Below are 21,723 nucleotides of genomic sequence, written 5' to 3' on the forward strand. Positions count from 1 at the left end.
AGTACTCAAAGAATACTAAAGTTTGTCAAAGTATTTTGTTGATGCAAGTTTCTTATTTTTTTAACTCCTCGTTTTCAATTTAAGATTGGTAAACTCTACTTACTGGAGTACTGTACGCCCACAGATGCAAGACCCTTCGACACTTCTGCGCATGTCAGAAGAAGGAGAATCAATTCTGATAATAGGGTAATCAATCCATCTTGTAGGATGAGTTTATTATTACACGTCGGAAAATTAGCTTTTCTTTTATGAGCATTCTAGTTTTAAAGTGGTAACTATTTTGCTTGTATAAACAGTTGGAAAATTTTACGTATAAAGCGCGTGATTTCGCGTGTTGGTGACCAATTCATACATCTTTTATTCTCTCCCCCTCAGCAGAATTGATTATTCTTGGCAATTTTTGCTTTTGACATCATTTTTCCCCACTCCACAACTTATCATCTTATCTTTTAATTTCGATTTCGTTCATGGCGAAGATTTTCTAACTGGAGTAACTTTGAGCAAACATTTTTTAAAATGATTATAACATTTCAAAAGTGTATTACAATTTTAGGTTATAATCATAGCGTATCTCCGAAAAAAAGGAAATTTTATGTTGGCTGAAGCGATCATGTGTCCTTCTCCAGTGATTTCTGAATTAATATCTTTAATTTAATCTTGACTATGATAAAAAATGTTTACTCTTTTAATACTTAGCGATATGATATCACGCGGCTCGTTCTATTTGTGAATGATCAATTGTTCGTATTCCACCTTGTTTTTTAAAACTATTCCTATGTAGCCACTGAAGATGGTCTGTCATATTCAGACTGAAAAAATTTGGCAAATTAAATAATATTCTTGTGTGAACTAATACGTAGAGATAAGGAAGTTATCATTCTCTCAATCAGCCTTAATGCGATTACATCTGGATTACTGTGCCTTGGTTTGGTCACCCAGGTTTCTTTGGGATCGTAGAGAGGATCCAGAAGCAAGTCATCGAAATGGCGAGTGGAATGATGGAATGCTACCTTTGACGATAGATTGAGGTTTTGTTGAAAGGTGGTTGATAGGTGGAAAAGAGGTGATAGAAACATTTAAGTTACTAAAACGGTTTTATAGAATTAATGCAGACGAAATATCCCTGGAAATCGAATAAGAGTGCGATTAGCAAAGATGTCAGGACTAGATATTTTGCTTGGAGAGTGGCAAATGAGTGGAAAGGATTGCAGAGTCAGTTTTGAGTGCTGTACGATAAATATCGTGTAAACAGTTTGGATCTTCCGCGATGAGTCTTTAGACTCCATGGAGGTGCCCATGCAATAATAACAATTTCACGGTGTCGATAAAACTGGATAACTTTTCCTTTAACAGGGTCGTTGTTATGGTGTATGCCGATCCCTAGGCAAGGACCATTTTGCCGCCCTTAAATTCAAGAAAATATGTAAAATTCAAAACAAAAGCATTATTTTTTGTTTTGAGATACAGTTTTACCCGTTTTTTTCATCCTCCAAACTTGTCGTTCCCAGGCACTTAGATGCCTTTGTGTCACATATTTAAATAAACATAATCCATAAAGGGAACTGTATATTCTAGATTTTTTTAAAACAAAAATACGTGATACAGATTCATTTTCCTCGTCCATATGATTTGATATTTCTGAGCTTTACCAAAATTACCTATCAGTCTCAATTTTCTTTAAATCGGATCATTTTCACTGCAAATTTTTTTTAAAGTGATGAAAGGAGCTAAAGTAATATCGCCCTGCTTAGATAAAAATTAATGAAAGTTGGCATTTCGTTAAATTCTATTCGGATTTGCAGGCATAGTTGACCGAGTAAATCAGCGCATCCGCTCTTCAACCGACTGGCTGCCGATTTGAATTCCGTAATAGGCATGGATGTTTGTGACACTCTTTAAGTTGGAGACGAATTTCAGTGCCCGGTTGTGAGATTTCCAATCAGCTAACTGAAGGCTTGAAATGGCTTGAAAATGCTTAAGTAGGGTTTTTTCAGGAATATGAAATTCATTTTCAACTTAAAGACAAAACGATTATTCGAAATGAACAGATTTGTATGCACGAATGAGAATAAATAAATTGTATATATTGCATGCATACTATGTTGACAAAAGTATTTGATTTAAAATGTATTTGATTTGATTCGATTTAAAAAAAAATGCGTTTTAATTAAGTTTCCAGTACCGAGTGGAACCACTTTTGATCTGATTGGTTGTAATCAGACGAAAAGTGGTTCCACTCGGTCACACTGTTTAAAATGACGCTGTCATTAAAGACCGTCATAAACATCCATGTCTATTACGGAATTCGAATCGGCAGCAGGGTGACCACCCAGCAAAAATATTTCGTACTAACTTATGCAGGAAAAAGGTACTAGATCTGAAAAAAAAAAGTACTAAATTTTCATTTGCTTTCGTTTCACTCTATTTAAGACATTTTACGATATTACTACCTTATTATCATAGATGAACTCAATGTAAAACCGTTAAATTAACACATGTACAACAAATATGAAAAGAAAAAAAGTAAAAACTCACCTAACTTGTAGTCATCTATGAGCCCAAGAGCTGCAGTTGTCAATCATCATAATAGAAGTCCCAATTGCAACTCTAGCACTTCGCATGTGTATTAATTTACCATATAATTTTTGGTCTCATTTTAGTGTTTAAAATAATGTAACATTAACTTTTCAGTTATTTATTATGCTATTTGCATATATACACGTATGTTCCCACCCACAGGAAAAACACTGGAAGTATTTATTCATTATTTTTATCGGATTTTGATAAATTAATTAACTCTTCAGAAAGAGTAAAATCTGTAGCTGATGAATATTTCAATTTTTCTTTTGGCAAAAGCAGTCCATTCATCAAAGTATTTTTTATTTTTTTTTGAGATTTCATTGCGTGAATCTACAGCCAAAGCATTTTTTATAAAATAGTTACATTTAGTGCGTCCACACTGTATTTTCTTAGCAATTTTACTATCAGGAGCATTGTTTTCAATAGAGTTGGAAGAGTATCCATAATCCACAAAAGCAGATTGTACTCGGCATCCAGGGCCGTTCCGTTGGTTTGCGACTCCTGAGTGCAAAATTTTTGGCCCCCCCCTTTCCATTAAATATTAAAGGATCCCGAAGTACAATAACACATTATGAATCATTTTATTATACTGCACATTAAGAGAAATGTATATTAAAATAAAGAAAAAGCACAAATAGTAAAAAAACAACAACTTATTTTTATATAATAAACAAACATGCTCTTGTAATGTAACATGGAAACGACAAGAAAAGAAGAAGGGACTCTCAGAATAACTCAGCGTGCAATGGAACGTAGGATTTGTAACATCAACAAAATGGAACATGTTAGAATCACGGAACTAAGAAAGTGATCAGGCATAAAAGATATGGTGACTGCAGTATATGAAAGCAAGATGAGATAGACAGGTCACATAGCCAGACTCAGGAATAACAGATGGACATATAGAATATTCAACTGGCAACAAGAATAAAGAGAAAACCAGGAAGACCACCTACAAGATGAGAAGATCCACTAGTGAAATCTATGGGTATAACATGGAAGAGAAAGTCTTAAGATCGAGATCGTTGGAGGCATCTTTGTGACCTGCACTCGTAGAGAAATCCTGAGTGAAACACAGTCCATCAAGAAGAAAACTCAAGAAATTCCTAGAATGTTTGTTCAGTGTGCTGAGAGCACTGATTAAAGTAAGTTGTGTTGAAACTCGTACCATTGATTTAACTAACCAGCGACTCAGCCCCTCACTGAAATCACTCACATTCGAAGGTGACAAATATGCACAAACAGTTCAGTGTATTATTTATTCCCTATTTTTTTATAAACGTGTTCGATTATATTGTGCTCCTAAATTGTGCCGTCCGGATTCATTGCACCCCTGTACGGAAGGGACCTGTCTGCATTATGCACATAATCTTAATTCTGCCTCTTTAATTTGTTTTTCCGACTGGTATTTAGAACTGGATTTAAACAATGACATTATACCTGGTGAGCTTATTTTAGATTCTACATTCTGCTAGTGTTTTGCAGTGTTTGCTTAACGAATCAATAGACGTTTGCTACCATTAATGCTTATATCACAAAATTTACAATAAGCAGTGTGTCCTTTACTTTTAACTAAATAAATCTAGGATTTAAGAGACGGATCCTCCAACCATTCTTCTTTGAATTTTTGCTTATATGATTTTTTTAATCTTTTTAGATGAACCTTGCGAACCTGAATTTAAATCATAACTAGCATCACTTTCTCTTTTATCTGAATTACCTGTGCGAGAAGTAGTTTCTTGTGAATGGGAAGGGCCGGCATTGAGATCTTCACTTTCAATAGCTCGTTTATGTACTTTACTGACTCATGCACTACACATTTTCTCCTGAGATTTAGAATCAAATTTAAATTTAGAACGTTTTTCTTGTCACTTGTCCATGTTTAAAAGTAAAATCTAAATAATCATATTTTCGATAAAGAATTAAACAAGTTTTTGTTAATAAAATTAATAAAAACACTGGACTTCTTATAGCGCGCGAGAAGTGTTTGAACAGCGAAGAATATATTTTCATTGGCTAATGCCAGTTCGGATTGCGCGAGTACGGGATCGGGGGGGGGGGAGAAGACTAGCGATAGGAAAAAAAGAGAAATCATTCTTGTATCACTGAATGTGATATATGGAGAGGTGGGAGAAGAGAAAAATATTAAACTCATGTCTAACTCTCATGATGTTGTTGTTATTATTATTATTCGGAAGGGAAAAAGTACTAAAACTGTTGGTGAACGTACTAGAACACTAAAAATTTATAAAACGTACTAGATCTAGTACGAAAGTACTAGATCTGGTCACCCTTTGGCAGCTAGTTGGTTGAAGAGCGGATGCGCTGATTTACTCGGTGAGCTAGGCCGACAATAAGAATATTCTTCCATTCCTAGCGCAGCGCTACTCCTTTGCTGATGCTGATGACGTCCCTATAGTCTGGAGCGAATCTGGCGTTCTAATTCGTCCCAGAAATGTAAGATGGGGGTTGAGGTCTGAACTCTGAGATGGCTAGGCCATCAGTTCAACGTTTATGAAAATCAGCTTCGAACACTCAGTGCAGTATGGCATGAAGCACTGTCGTGCTGAAACATACACGGATCACTGCCGAAGTACTTCCACAGCGTCGGAAGCATGAAGTCCAGAATGAACAGGTAGCCAGCAGTCTCATCGTTTTGATGACGTCAACCAACGGACCAAGCCCAATCTAACTGAAACACCTCCATACCATTTTCGAGCTTCCAGCAAACAATTTGAATGTGATGTAGTCCTGGAACTGTTCACCAGGTAATCTCTGATCCAAATTCGACCATCAGAGTGCAACATTTGGAAGACTGATTCGTCGCTCTCCAGAACCTTTTTCAATCATCCAGAAATATTTCTTTCACAAGGAACGGTGTGCGGTGTGAAAGACATCAGTCCAAACGTCATTTGACGTTGAAGGGGATGGTGTTGATGTGTGGCTTGTTCGCAGCAGCTCTGCCGTGGTACCCTAAGGCATGCAACTCTCTGAGGTTCTAGTGCGGTTCTAAGGAATGCAGTTAATTCTAGTGCTGACAGATGTCCTTATAGCATTTTCCAGGTTGACTTCGAGGTCCGCCGCTCAAGACGTGCAGGATGCTCAAACATTCCGAGACAGAAGTCGTCGATCTCGGTCAGTGAATGTCGGTGGCCTCCCAGTGCGTTTTCCTGCTGTGATAGCACTATGAACTTTCCATCTTGAAATGACATAAGCAGTGGTGAATTTCGGTATACTGAGACGGGTTACAATGTCACAGACAGAAAGACCACTGATGTGACATCCAACTACTATCCCACGTTGGAGGTCTGTCAGTTCAGCTGAACGCAGCATCTCGACATCAACGGAATCGTAATTTTAAAGAAAAATCATAACAGAAGGAAAAACACGATCCTCCCCTATTTTTATTGTTTTTTTTAACCAAACGATCTCCTTCCTTCGCAATTGTGTCAAGTAATAGAATAAAGAGACACTCCCCATTGAGTAACATCCTGTATGTTATTTGAATCCTTCTTATGAAAGTTTTTAAACATGTTGCACATTCAGATTGTGGCTAGGCTGAGGGTTAGATAATCCAGAAATCCTGCTTTATAAACCAAGCACAGAACGTCCTGAAGCCACTTCATATTCCATTATCGGGTTGTGTTCTTGCACCAAAATCATCTTTGTGACAGACTCTGACAAACATTTATAACAGCAAATTTGAATTCGTGGCCTGTGTGTGGATTCAATGAAGACGCTGTACATTCGTCCATCCAGGCCGATAACTTGTTTTTGGATATAACTTGTATATCCATAATTTTTCATTCTATTTCATACGTTTATATTTTTCTTGGCTGAGAATGTAGAAATTTGATCACCTGTTAAAGAATCATAAATTATCAACTTCACTTCTTCCAGTTCCTAACTGGTATTGCTTCGAGCACTTTTCTAAATTTTTGTCACAAGTTTCTGCTTTATAGTTCCACCGTATTGATTCCTAATTGAAATCCTCACTTATCTCCTCCCACTTCAGGTTCGTATGGTCACTTAACTTATTCAATCTCTCCAAATTTATATATTGCCGCCATCTCCTTCAATCAAAAATCATATTAATGATTTATTTTCTGGGAATTAAAAAAAAAAACATTTTATTTTTATTATTACGGGACACCTCTAGGGAGCCCAAAGACTCATTGAGGGATGGCACTTGCTCTATAGCTCTCTGTCTCTACCACTCAATCCACCAACTACAACTAACCGCAACTACACCAACCCCATCTGCCACCCACCACCACGTATTTCCACAGACAATCACAATCATCCATGCCCACCGCGGGATTCTAACCCGCAACCTTTTGAGTGGTAAGCTGATACGCTAACCACTTGGCCAACCAGGCTGGCAAAGTCGGTGTATCTGAAAAAAACCGAGTGAAGCGAACTGGTATCCCGCATTGTATCAGCATATTTTCATGCTACTCAAAATAATTTGGAATGTGTGGCGCATCAGGAGAATTGATCCTCTGTTCAGTTGTTTTGCAATACTGCAAGCGATGCAGTATTGCAAAACGATACTGCAATACTGCAGTATTGTTTTACAATACTGCATCGCTTGCATATCCGAATTTGTCATAAAAAACAGAAAAGGAAAGTATGGATCTTGTATTTGAAGTAGACAAATTATAATATTCGCCAAGCAGGAAGCTTGTTTTTTGCTTCTTTTTTCCCAAACTTTTACATTCTAATTTCGAATTGATATCAAATATTCTTCTTTTTTTATCTCAAACAACGAATTTACTGATTACTTAATAAGCGAATAAGAATTCAGCTGGAACTATAGCATAAGTAAGTTTTTTAAATATTATAATGATGAAACTCAGAATACCATATGCCTTACAAGAGATCTGGCTTGTATAGTTCAAGTAATGAAGTAACTTGACAGTTACACCTAGAGTAGGGATTGAGAAGAGTGGAGGACTCGTACTTATCTTATAAATCCAGCATTCAGCTGGATCTGTTTTATAATGCTGATGCTTTTTTTAAGCTTTCTGTCATACATTTAAGCAAGTTACGTGAAGGTGCATTTTTTCTTACTGAAAAAGTTTGAGTCGTGTATGAAAATGAAAGATAACATTTTGCTCCTCCTCCTCCTACTACTAATAATAAATGTGTGAACGTGAATTAACACTCAAGAAATTGAACTTCAAGAAACACAAGTTTCTGTTGAATCTAATCGATCGATAAGTTTATTTTCAAAATTTGTTACAGACGTCGAGTTCAAATTCGGTTTCATATTTTGAGAAAAAAAGTCTCTAGAAAATAAGTGACATTTTTCTCATTAATTAATGCCTAAATATACATTATAGTTTAAATATTATCCGTAATTATTCAACAATACTTACAATAAATTAATGACAGAAAATGTTTTAAAAAAATGTGCTAACATGTAATATTGATCTGATGTTTCTTTGATTGTACGGATCCGGACCGCAGCGAGTCATTTTTTTCCTGATACGAAGTGCATAGAAATGAATCGATCCCTTACATATAAGGCATATCTAACTCCACATTACGAAATGTCATTATTCTTGATATGCTTAGAAAGTAACTTTGCGAGAATTACAGAGCCATAAAACGCATCTCTCACACATTCTAATTATGGGAGCCAGGGCTTAATGAGAGGTTTAAAGAGGTACCAAACGTCACGGAAAATCAGTGTGTGTGTGTTTGTCTCAGGAAAATCCTCAATGAATGCTATACTCTCGATCAGAAATTTACTAGAAAGACCCTGTTGACCCTCTAAAAAGCCTTCGGTCGAGTTCCACGGAAATTAATATGGCGAGCTCTGAGATCACAGAAGCTCCCAGAATATTATATCAACCAAGTGAAGACATGCACGAATGTCACAACCAAAGTGAGAATTAGTGAACAAGGCGTGACTACATCAAGGAGCGGAACTAATCTCGTTTCTGTTTAACTTGATCGTGGACTAACAGCAGACATTCAACGACCTGCCCGTTGGGATCTTTTATACGCTAACGACATTCTTGATGAGCGATAACCCAGAAGACTTGAGTTGATTCTAGATAAGTGGAGAACAGCTCTGGAAACTGATAGTTTGCGAATTAGCAAACAGACAACTAAGTACAGGTACTGATTTTTGGAATGACCCTAACAACAACAGCATATTGCACACCTTCAAGACACCCACTCAAGAAGGTTAACCGTTTCAGGTACTTGGGCTCAGTCCTCATAAAGGGTGGCAGCATCGACGCCGACGTTGAACACCGCATGAATACCGGCTGGTTGAAATGACCAGCGTTGGCTGAAGTATAAATAAATATATATATATATATATATATATATATATGTTAAAGATACCAAGAAATTATATATTTGGTTTTAATCACTTTCCCAAGGAAGCAAAACAATGCTTTACGCGTGAAATATATTGTTTTGCTTCCTTGGGAAAAGGATTAAAACACCAAGTACAATATATAATTTCTTGGTATTTTTAAGATAAAAAATCTTTCTATATATAAATATAAATAAAACCACATTATATATATTTATTTATTTATTTATTTATTTATTTATTTATATTTATATTGCGATGTTGAAGCGAACCTTGATATGTAAACATTTTGCCTTTTTATAAGGCTTCTTTGATAAGACCCCACCTGGATTATTGTGCGCAGATTTGGTCTCCCGGGTTCCGGGGATAAAGAAGCTGTGGAAAGTGTGCAAAGAAGAGTTACAAAGATTATCTCCGGATTGTGGGATGTAGATTATGAGAACAGATTGCGAGTATGTGGATTGTAGACTCCCCAGAACACCACTTTTCTTATATATATATATATATATATATACAGGGTGTTCGGGATAAATTTGACATATTTATAATTAATTATATTTTCCCGTAAGTTACATGTATTAACACACACTTCTCTTCATTTAAAAGTTTGGACCCTTCTTCATTCATATACAAGATGTCAGAAAGGATGGATAGCTGGAACCCACCTAAATCATGGAAGAGAATAACTTGTATCATGATGATTCGTGCCCGCCATCAAAATAAGGATATTACGACTGCTGCCCAATGCTCCCTGAATACAGTAAAAACAATCAGGCATGAACTGGAGACTTGCAATGGTGACTACGAGGATGTAGCAAGAAGAAAGATCCCTAGCAGACGATCTGATTGCGTTCGTACAGCAGAATTCCTCGCAAATCTGCAGGAACAGGTGTTGAAGAACCCTGGCATTGGAATTCGGGCTTTGTTCGTGGAGTTGCTAACTGTAGTCAAGCCCTGGATAACAAGGGTAGTCAATGGTAGGCCGTATGTATGGCAGCAGGATTCGGCCCCTTGCCACACCTCTGGGAAAAGTCAAAAATGGTTGTCTGAAAATTTCTACGACTTCACCAGTCCAAATGTTTGGCCTCCAAACTCCCCAGACCTTAACCCCATGGATTATTTTGTATGGGGCGCAGTTGAAAAAGACACCAATCGCACTTCCAGTAATACAAAAGCCCAGTTAATGGATAAAATTAAAACAGTTTTTGCGGCCCTTCCCAGGGAGACTGTAGCATCAGCTTGTTCGAGGTTCCGAAGCAGAATTGAAGCTGTGATCGATGCTAATGGTGGTTATTTTGAGTAAATCTTGTTGATAGTATTGTAATTAACTCTGCCTGTAATGTTTTTTTGTCAATTCATTAAATTTAATAGATACAAAGAAGATTTTCTTTTTCCTTACGAAACTGTCAAATTTATCCCGAACACCCTGTATATACTGTATATAAGAAAATTTGTATGTATAATCACTCATTATTATTATTATCTGGTTAACAGGAGAAAGAGGGATGATGATACGATAGAGGTCTATAAACTTTTGAATGGGTGTTTTAGGATATCAGCTGATGATATTTTTCGTTATATGAAAAGTGGGGAGAGAACACGAGGGCATCCATGGAAGTAAAGTTTGTTCACAGTCGAGAGAGAGGTAAGAGCAAAATTTTTCACCCAGAGAGCAGTGAGTGGAATAATTTGTCTTTAGGGATAGTGAGTGTATCCAGTGTAAATGAATTTAAGGGAAGGTATGACTGCTAATCTGAGTGATTTATAGCCTTCCTCGATGAGTCCTTGACTCCCTGGAGGTCTTAGATAATAATAATAATAATAATAATAATAATAATATATATATATATATATATATATATACATATATATACACAAGAAAAGTGGTGTTCTGGCGAGTATACTGTGCTATTCAGTTGCCGTTTTAATTATTTATGTTGTCATTGAAAAACTCAATTTTAAAACTGCTTCCAACCGTACATTTCTATTTACCTTAGAGATTTTGTTTACAAGAGACTGTAAAGTAATAATACTTGATGACTTCACTGTTTTTCTCCTCAACCACCGACTCTCTCACGGTCAAAATTTTGCCAGCAACAGTACTGGCATAATCAACGCCTCATTGTTGCAAGTATGTTTCACTTAAATTGCCCTATCACCATCTGCGCTATATTTGGTGCAAGCACCTGATTATTACTTGAAGATTTTCTAATAAAAACATGAACATGTCAGCTGTTATTTTAACAAGTTTTTTCCTAACAAGTAATTTAATGATAAATGATAAATGATAATGATAATAATAATGATAAATATCCATAATGAAAATGATAATGATAAATATCCATACGGATAACTGGTACGTGTCATGCCAGTAATAACTGAAATGTTAATCCAAGAAATGGCCCAATAGTCAAGTATGTACTGAGCAGCGTGAAAAATTAAACCCTGTCAATTTTAGGGTCTTCACGTTATTACCAAACTTGGCTACTATGTTTATGAATATTTAGGATGTGAAAGAAGTCCTGTATATCACTTACTTCCATCTTGCTTGTCAAAGGAATCAGGAGGTATTGAAAAATACCGTGTTATGTCTCGATCAGAATTTCCGGCTTACCTAACTTCTGACTCCGCAGTACTAATCCATTATATCTGTAGTGTTTTATGGATGAATTTGATGATAATGATGATGATTAGTTTCCTTTCATCCATACGGATGGTAGGAGCAGCTATCCTACCATACTAGGGAATGACTATGAGCAAGGTGGTTTCCAGTTGCCTTCCTTACCCTACTATATCCTATGGCTGTATTCTGTATGTTCACGGGTCCGGTTTGCCTGTTTATGGGATGAAAATCCCCAGGATAAACTGGGGAAAAAATCCAACTAACTTGGCTATGGCTGAGGAAAATCCTTCAGCTACTTACGTCACCGACGGGAATCGAACCTAGGACACTCCTTCCACAGGCATATGGTTGCGAAGCGCACAGCCACTAGGCTAACCGCGCGGACCATGGATGAATTTACCACATATAAATTCACGTGGAACAAATAGAATTTTAGATTTTGAAAGTACAGCCAAATAGGCAATAAATTAATTTTTATAAAATGTGTTATTTATTATTAAAATTTATTATTTATATTTATTCCATATGCGGGGAAAGAAGTTTATACATTAGTTTCATGAATTTAACAACAAAGAGAAAAATCACGATAACTCAAAAACTGTATGTTCAATTTTTATGCGGTTAGGTGAAAAGGAATAATGTAAGATGATATGTGAAGGAAACATTCATAAACATTGTAAATAAATAGCTTAATTCGGTAACAAATGGGTACATGAATACAACTATCAAGAGGACAAAATGCGATTAGCAGAGTACCTCTGCTAATCGCATTTTGGATATGGTCATACCTCACAGCAATACAGCGCTGACAACGGTGTTTCATGCTGCTTTTAATGGTATCCAGGAATTCGGTTGGTAATAGCAACCATTGCTCCTGCAAAGCTCTCCTAAGTTACTTAAGGTTTTGGGTTGAGAGCAGCAACACAAACCTAGAGCAATCCAGTCACTCAATAGGGTAAAGGTCAGAAGACTTGGCTGACCAGTCCATACGTATGATAGTTTCTTCTTGAACATATTGGCCAGCGAACTTCGCTTGATGAAGACGAGCATTATCGTTTAGTAGGATAAATGCTCCCCCTATCACACTCCTATACGACGAACATAGGGATCTAAGACCTCGTCTCTATAAGTTGCAGCAATCATGGTTCCGTTAGAAAGCGCATAAAAGTCGTTGCGTTCAACGTAATGCCTTGCCAAACCATCACACTACTTCCACTGTAAGTCTCCCTTTCACGGATATATTAGAAGGATGATAACGTGTCCTTGGTTCTTTCCATATCAGATCATGCCTACCGGTATCCTCCTTTAACCGATGCAAGGTCGGATTGTAGCTAATTCGAGTCGCACTCCAGTTTCGGCTCGTTACTAATAATCATTCATTTGTTAAATGATGTTTTGCTGCATATCTGGGAATTTTGCTATCGGACAGATTTAAATTTAACATTGCTTGTAAATTAATTTTGATCTCAAGGAATTTTGCTATTACGAAATATCTTGTTCTCAATCCAGACACGAAATGGAGATACCCTCCAAAAAAAACTTCCGCTTTTATGTCGAGATCATTTTCATATACCGCTGACAGCGCCCACTCACTTGTATACGATAACCAGACTCAGGGTCACTTTTTTACATAATGTACCTGACAGTGATATATTTTTTCCCCTTTATTCTTCCCCGCGCCTCCCGAGATATCGCGATTTTCTCTTTTCTTTAATTTATGGAAATCAATTTATTTATTAGAGTGTCTGTGAGCATGGAAGATATTTTATCACCCTCCAATCAAGTGGCTTCTATGCAGTTTTTTAAAATCATTTATGTTAGGTGGCTTAAATAACTCCAGAAATTATTTTAGTTAAATATTAAATTACTTTATAACAATACGAATAATTTGAAAAGTGCCGTTATAGGGTCAGTTTATTGCGAGTCAGCTACAGCGAGTGAATAATTCAATATCTGAGTGGTATGACAAAGCTACGTCCCCAGTAATTTTTCTAAAACTTTAATAGGGAACAATTAAAAATTACATATTTTCATGGAAAAACGATTCTCAAAAATAATCTTCTACAGATTATTTAAAGATATAAGAGTGCCTCAGGATTTCTTCTTTTAGTATGAAAGAATCTTTTCAGAAGTGTTGCTACGTTTTTAAACTATCCTAATCTATTCTATATGTTTTTATTGATTAAAGAAATTCAACTGCACCTGTTCTAGAAAGTGATGCATTTTATTATTCACTTTTTTTAGATCTGTCCATTGCAAGGCAATATTTTTTTTCTAAAATAACATAAGAAACATAGGCTTGAACAAAAAACGTTTATAGTGTAGTTGAAGGATTGTATTACTTTATACATCTCCAATTTTCTAAATATACTCGCATACTCCTCTGAATCGAATGCAGTTTAGTGGAAGGAGACAGAAAACAGGCGATAAACCGAACAGTAAAATTTGAGAAATGTTATTCTAAGTGCCAGCTAATCTTATGATCTGTTTTCTGGTTTTTGGAACTGTGTAACTAGATTCCTCTCTCTGTGGAATTGCGTGTTATGATTAATAACTCTTTATGCCCATTTGGGCGAATGCTTCCATATTTCAGGACTTTTATATATACTCTTTTCTTTCTCTTTTTCTCTCTGCATAATCCCTTTTCATCGACTACAAATTTTGGCTGCAGTTTTGTTGATAACAGTTCTACAGTCTTCTCGCATTTCTCATAACATCCCAGATATTTCGAATGATATACTGTATATATACAGGGTGTTCGGGATAAATTTGACAGTTTCGTAAGGAAAAAGAAAATCTTCTTTGTATCTATTAAATTTAATGAATTGACAAAAAAACATTACAGGCAGAGTTAATTACAATACTATCAACAAGATTTACTCAAAATAACCACCATTAGCATCGATCACAGCTTCAATTCTGCTTCGGAACCTCGAACAAGCTGATGCTACAGTCTCCCTGGGAAGGGCCGCAAAAACTGTTTTAATTTTATCCATTAACTGGGCTTTTGTATTACTGGAAGTGCGATTGGTGTCTTTTTCAACTGCGCCCCATACAACATAATCCATGGGGTTAAGGTCTGGGGAGTTTGGAGGCCAAACATTTGGACTGGTGAAGTCGTAGAAATTTTCAGACAACCATTTTTGACTTTTCCCAGAGGTGTGGCAAGGGGCCGAATCCTGCTGCCATACATACGGCCTACCATTGGCTACCCTTGTTATCCAGGGATTGACTACAGTTAGCAACTCCACGAACAAAGCCCGAATTCCAATGCCAGGGTTCTTCAACACCTGTTCCTGCAGATTTGCGAGGAATTCTGCTGTACGAACGCAATCAGATCGTCTGCTAGGGATCTTTCTTCTTGCTACATCCTCGTAGTCACCATTGCAAGTCTCTAGTTCATGCCTGATTGTTTTTACTGTATTCAGGGAGCATTGGGCAGCAGTCGTAATATCCTTATTTTGATGGCGGGCACGAATCATCATGATACAAGTTATTCTCTTCCATGATTCAGGTGGGTTCCAGCTATCCATCCTTTCTGACATCTTGTATATGAATGAAGAAGGGTCCAAACTTTTAAAGGAAGAGAAGTGTGTGTTAATACATGTAACTTACGGAAAAATATAATTAATTATAAATATGTCAAATTTATCCCGAACACCCTGTATATATCATTGACTGCTTAAATTCCAGACTATTCTCCAGCGAAATGCAAATATCTCTAATGCAAAGCGCTATTAAAATTTTAACCTTTCTCGTGAAATAAAATCTGATTTCTAGGAAATACGTTCACCACAGCCAAAATTGATGTCTTGCTCTCTCTCTCTCCCCTTTGTATTCTATTCATATTATTGCATGTAACCTTAAACAATATTCTAATCATATCTAAAGCTCTAACAATATACTGTTAATGCGTTTCTGATTTTTCCACAACTCTTGTTTTACTTTCAGCAAAATAATATAACACTACCGACTGGGCAAGCGTGACTTCTCCTGAACCGTGAATTAGGTAAGCGGATTTGATATAACACTTATTTTAGTTTCTTACCAGAAATAATCTTGATTCACACGGGTCACTCTAAAATCATCAGTCTTGCTATCTAGACACATCATCTTCGTTGATAATTCCTAGGGGCTTAGTGATCCAGCAAAATAAACGTGTATTTCATGCGACTATCTAAAGGGTGTCCCAAAATTCACGCAAGATTTAAATTTAGCGCCATTTGTGCGGTAAAGTGTTGCCAACGAGAAAAAAAAAGACAGCGTGACAGCTGACAGTTCAGGGTTATTAAAAATGGAGCGCTACACGAAAGAACAACGCATTTTCATTGTTGAGCAATATTTTAAAAATAATGAAGGTTTGGCAGCTACGCAATTTTCGTACAAAATATGGTCGGAATAGTGATTTAACTTCATTAACTGTGAAAAGATTAATTAAAAAATTCAAGGAAACTGGATCAATTAGTGATCTTATACACTCTGGCCGTCCTTCAACAAGTCGTTCAACAGAAAACATCGAAGCAGTTCGTGAGAGTGTTGCTGAGAGTACAGGAACATCAATTCGGCACCGTGGTCTTGAATTGGGCATTTCGAGAAGCTCTCTACAGCGTATTCTCACGAAAGATTTGTATCTTTATGCTTACAAAGTTCAACTGACTCAAGAACTGAAGCCTACTGACCACACACAGCGAAGAGAGTTCGTTGAATGGATTATGGAACAACAACAAGTGGATGCTTATTTTTCGAACAAAATCATCTTCAGCGATGAGGCTCATTTTCATCTTGATGGCTTCGTTAATCGACAGAATTGTCGCATTTGGGGTTCAGAAAATCCACGAGTGATTGTTGAGAAACAAATGCATCCACAACGTGTCACTGTTTGGTGCGGATTTTGGGCTGGAGGCATCATCGGTCCATTCTTCTTGGAAAATGCGGCTGGTAAGGCAATAACAGTTAATGGTGCTCGCTATCGCGACATGATAATCCAGTTTTTTGTGCCTAAATTGCAAGATATGGATGTGGACGACATGTAGTGTCAACAAGACGGTGCCACATGCCATACAGCCCGAGAAACAATTCAATTACTGCATGAGTCATTTCCTGGTCGTGTAATTTCCCGTTTTGGTGATCAGAATTGGCCGCCCAGATCATGTGACTTAACGCCGTTGGGCTTTTTTCTTTGGTGTTTTGTTTTTTGAAGTCTAAGGTTTATGCCAACAAGCCCACGACCACCGACGCCTTGAAGGAGGAAATTGAGCGCTGTATCAACGAAATTCAGTCACATTTATGAAAAACGGTCATGGAAAATTTCGACAAAAGAGTGCATATGTGCCAGCAAAGCCGTGTAGGCCATTTACCCGATATGCTATTCCATGAATAACCCTATACTGTATACTTTATGAATCAATAAGAAATTACAATTTTTAATTAAAAACCTGTGTTTTCTATCAAAATTACTTCTTGCGTGAATTTTGGGACACCCTGTATAAAATACTTTTCTTATTTTTATATGAGATTTATTAGAACTAGATTATTATGCACATAAAAGTTAAAAGTGAGTGAATCGAATAATATAATAACATTATTGTTCAGTTTTATAATGCTGATTATAACATTTTAGGTTGTGGGAAAAATTAGCAAGCATAGAAAAACAAAAGAAAATGGTACAAAGAGTAAAATAATGAATACGTATTCTGATTGCTCTTATTTTCAAGGAACAGGATCATTATTATAGGCAAGTTGGCCGAGAACGCCCTTAATTTATAGACAAAAATACTTCTAGTGGACAATAGATGGTGGTGGTAGTGGCGTTGTGTGTTAATGTAAGATTGAGTAATATAGTGATGGCTTGTGCGGAGTAGGGCGACTTCCTGCGATGAGTCATTTGATTCCTTGGAAATATGAGCAATAATAATAATTAATATGCTGTCTTTTATATTTTTTATGGACCAAATGAGGTTTAATTTTCAAAACTGTATAAAGCCTTTTTTTAAAGCTGTAACGGGAAATCATTCTCGATAAGGGCGAGTATTTTATTTTGTCTTTCATAATATTGCACTAAAATGAACATTCACTGCCATTTCATTTTGATATTAATTCTTATTGAAATGTTAATGCTGCATATCTCTCATGTTAATAAATAATTAGCTGAGACCAATTATTCAACAGAATAGAATTTTATTCGCAAACATATGCAGTACATGCAGAGGTGAACCAAAAATTGAAAGAAGCCATCAGACTCTGATATCAAATGACGAAGTACATTTACTTCCTTTTCGGTGACTTCATTTTCGTCTCAAAATTGGATACCGCACAGGCAGTGAATTAAGGAAACACATCTATAAGACGATAATGAGGACTGTAGAAGGGCTCTTCAACTAATATGTCGGTCTACCAAAAAAGGGGTGAGTAAAACTGGGAGAGATGAGCACAGACGTAGTAGTGGAGATGTCGAAATCTGGAAGAAATAAAACGCTTGAAATATTCATTCTTCTTGATGAAAATAATAAGGTAATATCGAAATATTTATTAATATTCATGGGTTATATATGGAAAATATAATATAGATGAATGGATTTTCTATTATTTACGTACATTGTGTGTGTGTGTGTGTGTGTGTGTGTGTGTGTGTGTGTGTGTGTGTGTGTGTGTGTGTGTGTGTGTGTGTGTGTGTGTGTGTGTGTGTGTGTGTGTGTGTGTGTGTGTGCATGCTATCTAATTGAATCTATTGCGGTTTATAATCCTTTGCAGAAGGTTATAAATAATGCAGGGAGAAATTACTAATTATGTTAAACATTGAACTTTTGGTATTTACATGTCAATTTTAGCTATAAACCTTGGGCAGTAATATTTAACTATCCTTAAAATAATCTTTGGCTAACTGGTAGCTTCTAAATATTGTCAGATACATCGGTGTACTGGTTTTAATTTTAATCAGCTGTCATTTGATGAGGTCGCCTAATCAACTCATCAGCTAAGTTCTCTTTTTAAGTAGAATTTTAGGTAATTGTTTAATGAATTCGAGAGAGAGAGAGAGAGAGGCAGTTCAAGCAGGAGGGAACACAACAAATGAATATTTCTCCGAACGAAGACGTCATTTATGTTGCATATAGATGACTCTCTCATCGATCAGTCTTCCTCGTGTTAGTTACTGCTAACGCATCCCATAGTGTTCTACATGTGAGTTCTTGCATTTAACATCATTGCATTGTTTATTTATCCGAGTACTAATTCATGAATTTATCTCATCTAATATTTAAACTCGTTCACCAATGAATTTCATGAGGCTTTTTTCTTTTTGATAATAAGAAAAGAGAAAAAAAAGGGAAATACCTAAATTGCAGACTTCACTATGAAACATGATTACAAAAGTATGGAAATAATTTTAGAGAATCCTAACAATGTAGGCCTTATCCTTAAATATTCTGTTTCTGAAGAGTTCTCTGGCTCATTCGTAGCAGCAGAGTTTCTTTTTTCCATGGAACTCGCTGAAAACAGATTTAACCTGGTTAATGGTGTACTTTATAATACTCGAACAGTGACTAGGGTTCAGCTGACTAGGCAGCTAAACCATAGTTGCTTTGGAGACAACTTTAAACAGTCAAAGCAAAGTTCGCCGAACGGCAATAGTTTGTGATAAAGAAATATGATAACGAAATATGATAACCCGAGGTTGTCATTATTATCATTATTTGAATACTTTAACTTTGTTCTGAATTTAGAAAAACATGCATCACACACACAACAGAACATTTTATTGTGTGTCAGTATGGTATCTCATCGATAACTGGAACTCAAGTTATCTCATCGATAGCTGGAAAAATAAATTGAGGATATCGTTAATCTAAGAAACTTATTTAACGAAGCTAAGAACTGCTACTGACTCTACTTGTCATTTAAATATAACAACCAGGATTTCATTAAAAGTCATACAAATAATATTAAACAAAATTTTAATTTTTTTTTTTACCTTTATACGTGTGGAGTTCACATTGTTATCTTATGTCGGGTTGACGCACCACCATTGGCTTTCATGAGACTACCAGCGGATCGCTTACTTCGAAAATAGTCATCATGCAGATCGTAAGGATAAGCAGATCTGCCAAAGCTTCTATCTTCAGGTTCCAGTTCGAGTAACTGTGAGAATAGACAACCAAGCAATCGATAAAAAAAATCAATAAACAGTAATTATTTTAATATGTAAATCGAGTGGCTGTCGGGCAATCTAAAGCACTTGTGAACACCGATTTCCAATTTAAAACTTCCAGTAATACTAATCGTTTAAAAGTAATTTTAAAATTTATTTTACGCATGATCAGAGCTGAATTGTGATATGGTGCCGAAGAAGAAATAAATGTATTTGCTTGGAGTTTCTGTGTGTGTGTGTGATCATAGGAAATTCAATTTTTATTTCATTTCTCTTACTTCTCTTCATATTTTCTTTTTATTTTCTACTTTTCCATACAATGCTAATTTTCTGTCTTGTAGTTTTGCTATCTATGTCTTTCCCTCCTGTATTTATCCTTTGTTTTTGAATTTTTATTTTCTCTCACTTATTCCTATTTTCTCTTCTTTGTCATTTCATGTCATGTGATATTCTCTCTCTTTCTTCCTCTCTTTTTCTATGTATATGTGTTTTCGTGCGTACTTGCGTTATTCTCTTTCTTATTCTCAATTTTTAAACCTTAACTACTTTTTTGCATCTTCCATCTTCTCTCCCTCCCTCCCTTCCTTCCTGTCTGTCTCTCTCTCTCTCATTATTGTTATTATTATTTCATTGTTTGGTGTTATTCACCGCGTTGGTCAGATTGCCATTCCGATATTCTCGCTAAAAATGAAAGTATAGAAACTGATTCCTCCTACCCTTTTTTCAGTAATTCGAGTTTGGACTAAATGACTACCTCTCTCTCTCTCTCTCTCTCTCTCTCTCTGTGTGTGTGTGTGTGTGTGTGTGTGTGTGTGTGTGTGTGTGTGTGTGTGTGTGTGTGTGTGTGTGTGTGTGTGTGTGTGTGTGTGTGTGTGTGTGTGTGTGTGTGTGTGTGTCCTTCTCTGGCGCCTTAATTCCTGTGGTCAGAATGCGGGAAACACTATTTCTGCCACCGTCACGAATGTCTTTTATTCTTCTTCTTCTTCGTCTGCTTTTTTGCTTGGCAGTGTTTTTTCTTGAGACATTCTTCAATTCGTTTTAGCATTCGGCTGATTGTGACATTCTCTCTATTACAATTGTGCGGGAGATGATAATGACAAATCGTGAATGTACAGAAATAAAAACTACAAACATTTAATTGCAAAAAAAGCGCATTAACTGGAGAAAAATTCCTTGTAAGCATTATCGCATTTTGAAGAGCTATTTGCATTTCATATTCGAAGCCGTCTCTTACTTAAACTGTGAGAGAAATTGAATTGCAGATATATATGACTGCTTTTCACGCATGAACAATCATTTAAAAGTAATCACGTTTGTTATTCCTTTTATGTTTTTTTTAAAGAAATAATTATGAAAAACTATTTATTTTTAATGTGCTTATAATCGTAATGTTTTTGACTAATCATTGCTAAGTTTGCTCTTAATCTGCTGGTGACATAAGAAATTCCTTCCTGCAAACATAATTTTTCTTTTCTTTTTTTCATTTTTAAATTTAAGAAATTAATGGTCCCCTTTTCTCATATTTGACACGAAATCCCCTATGTGCGTGGATTATTACTTTTTTGGCGATTTTTCCTAATCAGCCTAAGAGAATAACTGACTATTAACATGAACTTACCCACTGGAGTTTTGCTGTCATCCAGCAGTTGTTTGTACAGTGATTTAAAGAGCTCCTGTTTCTGAGAAGAAAAGGATTACTTGATGATTGTATAGTCTCAAAATATTTCGATGACCTTTGCATGAGGATTTTCTGGATAGTGCATATAATGATATGATTTGAATTTTATTGTTAATGATGCATTAAAACCTAGTGCAATTTTCTCTCTTTTTTCACCACGAAACCTGTCTATCTCATCGCCATTAAATTTTGATGTGGTTTGTATATCTTTCTGTTTAATAATTTTTTGAAATTTGAAGTTTATTAAATATATACTCGGAAAACTTTATAAACGATCAAAATGAAAACCACCCAAAATAATCTTCCAAAAAGTAACTTATTGCACGCTTTGAAGTCACAATTTTTAATCAACTCCAAAAGTA

General features: G+C 36.0%; 1 protein-coding gene across 1 annotated transcript in view; it reads right to left on the reverse strand.

The window, feature by feature from the left end:
* Window positions 1–17,719: 17,719 nt before the first annotated feature.
* LOC150105531 (uncharacterized) overlaps window positions 17,720–21,723 on the reverse strand; it is a 53,494-nt gene continuing 49,490 nt past the window's right edge. Inside the window, exons 3-4 of the mRNA XM_090394873.1 lie at window positions 19,507–19,673; window positions 17,720–17,994 (exon numbers count right to left, since the gene is read on the reverse strand). Coding sequence (XP_090250999.1) covers window positions 19,524–19,673 — 150 coding nt within the window. The 3' untranslated portion in view covers window positions 17,720–17,994; window positions 19,507–19,523. The remainder of the gene's footprint in view (window positions 17,995–19,506; window positions 19,674–21,723) is intronic.

This window comes from Typopeltis vanoorti, chromosome 6, assembly GCF_054136105.1.
Source record: "Typopeltis vanoorti isolate ZY-2024b chromosome 6, IOZ_Tvanoo_1.0, whole genome shotgun sequence".
In the NCBI taxonomy this organism is placed as follows: domain Eukaryota; kingdom Metazoa; phylum Arthropoda; class Arachnida; order Uropygi; family Thelyphonidae; genus Typopeltis; species Typopeltis vanoorti.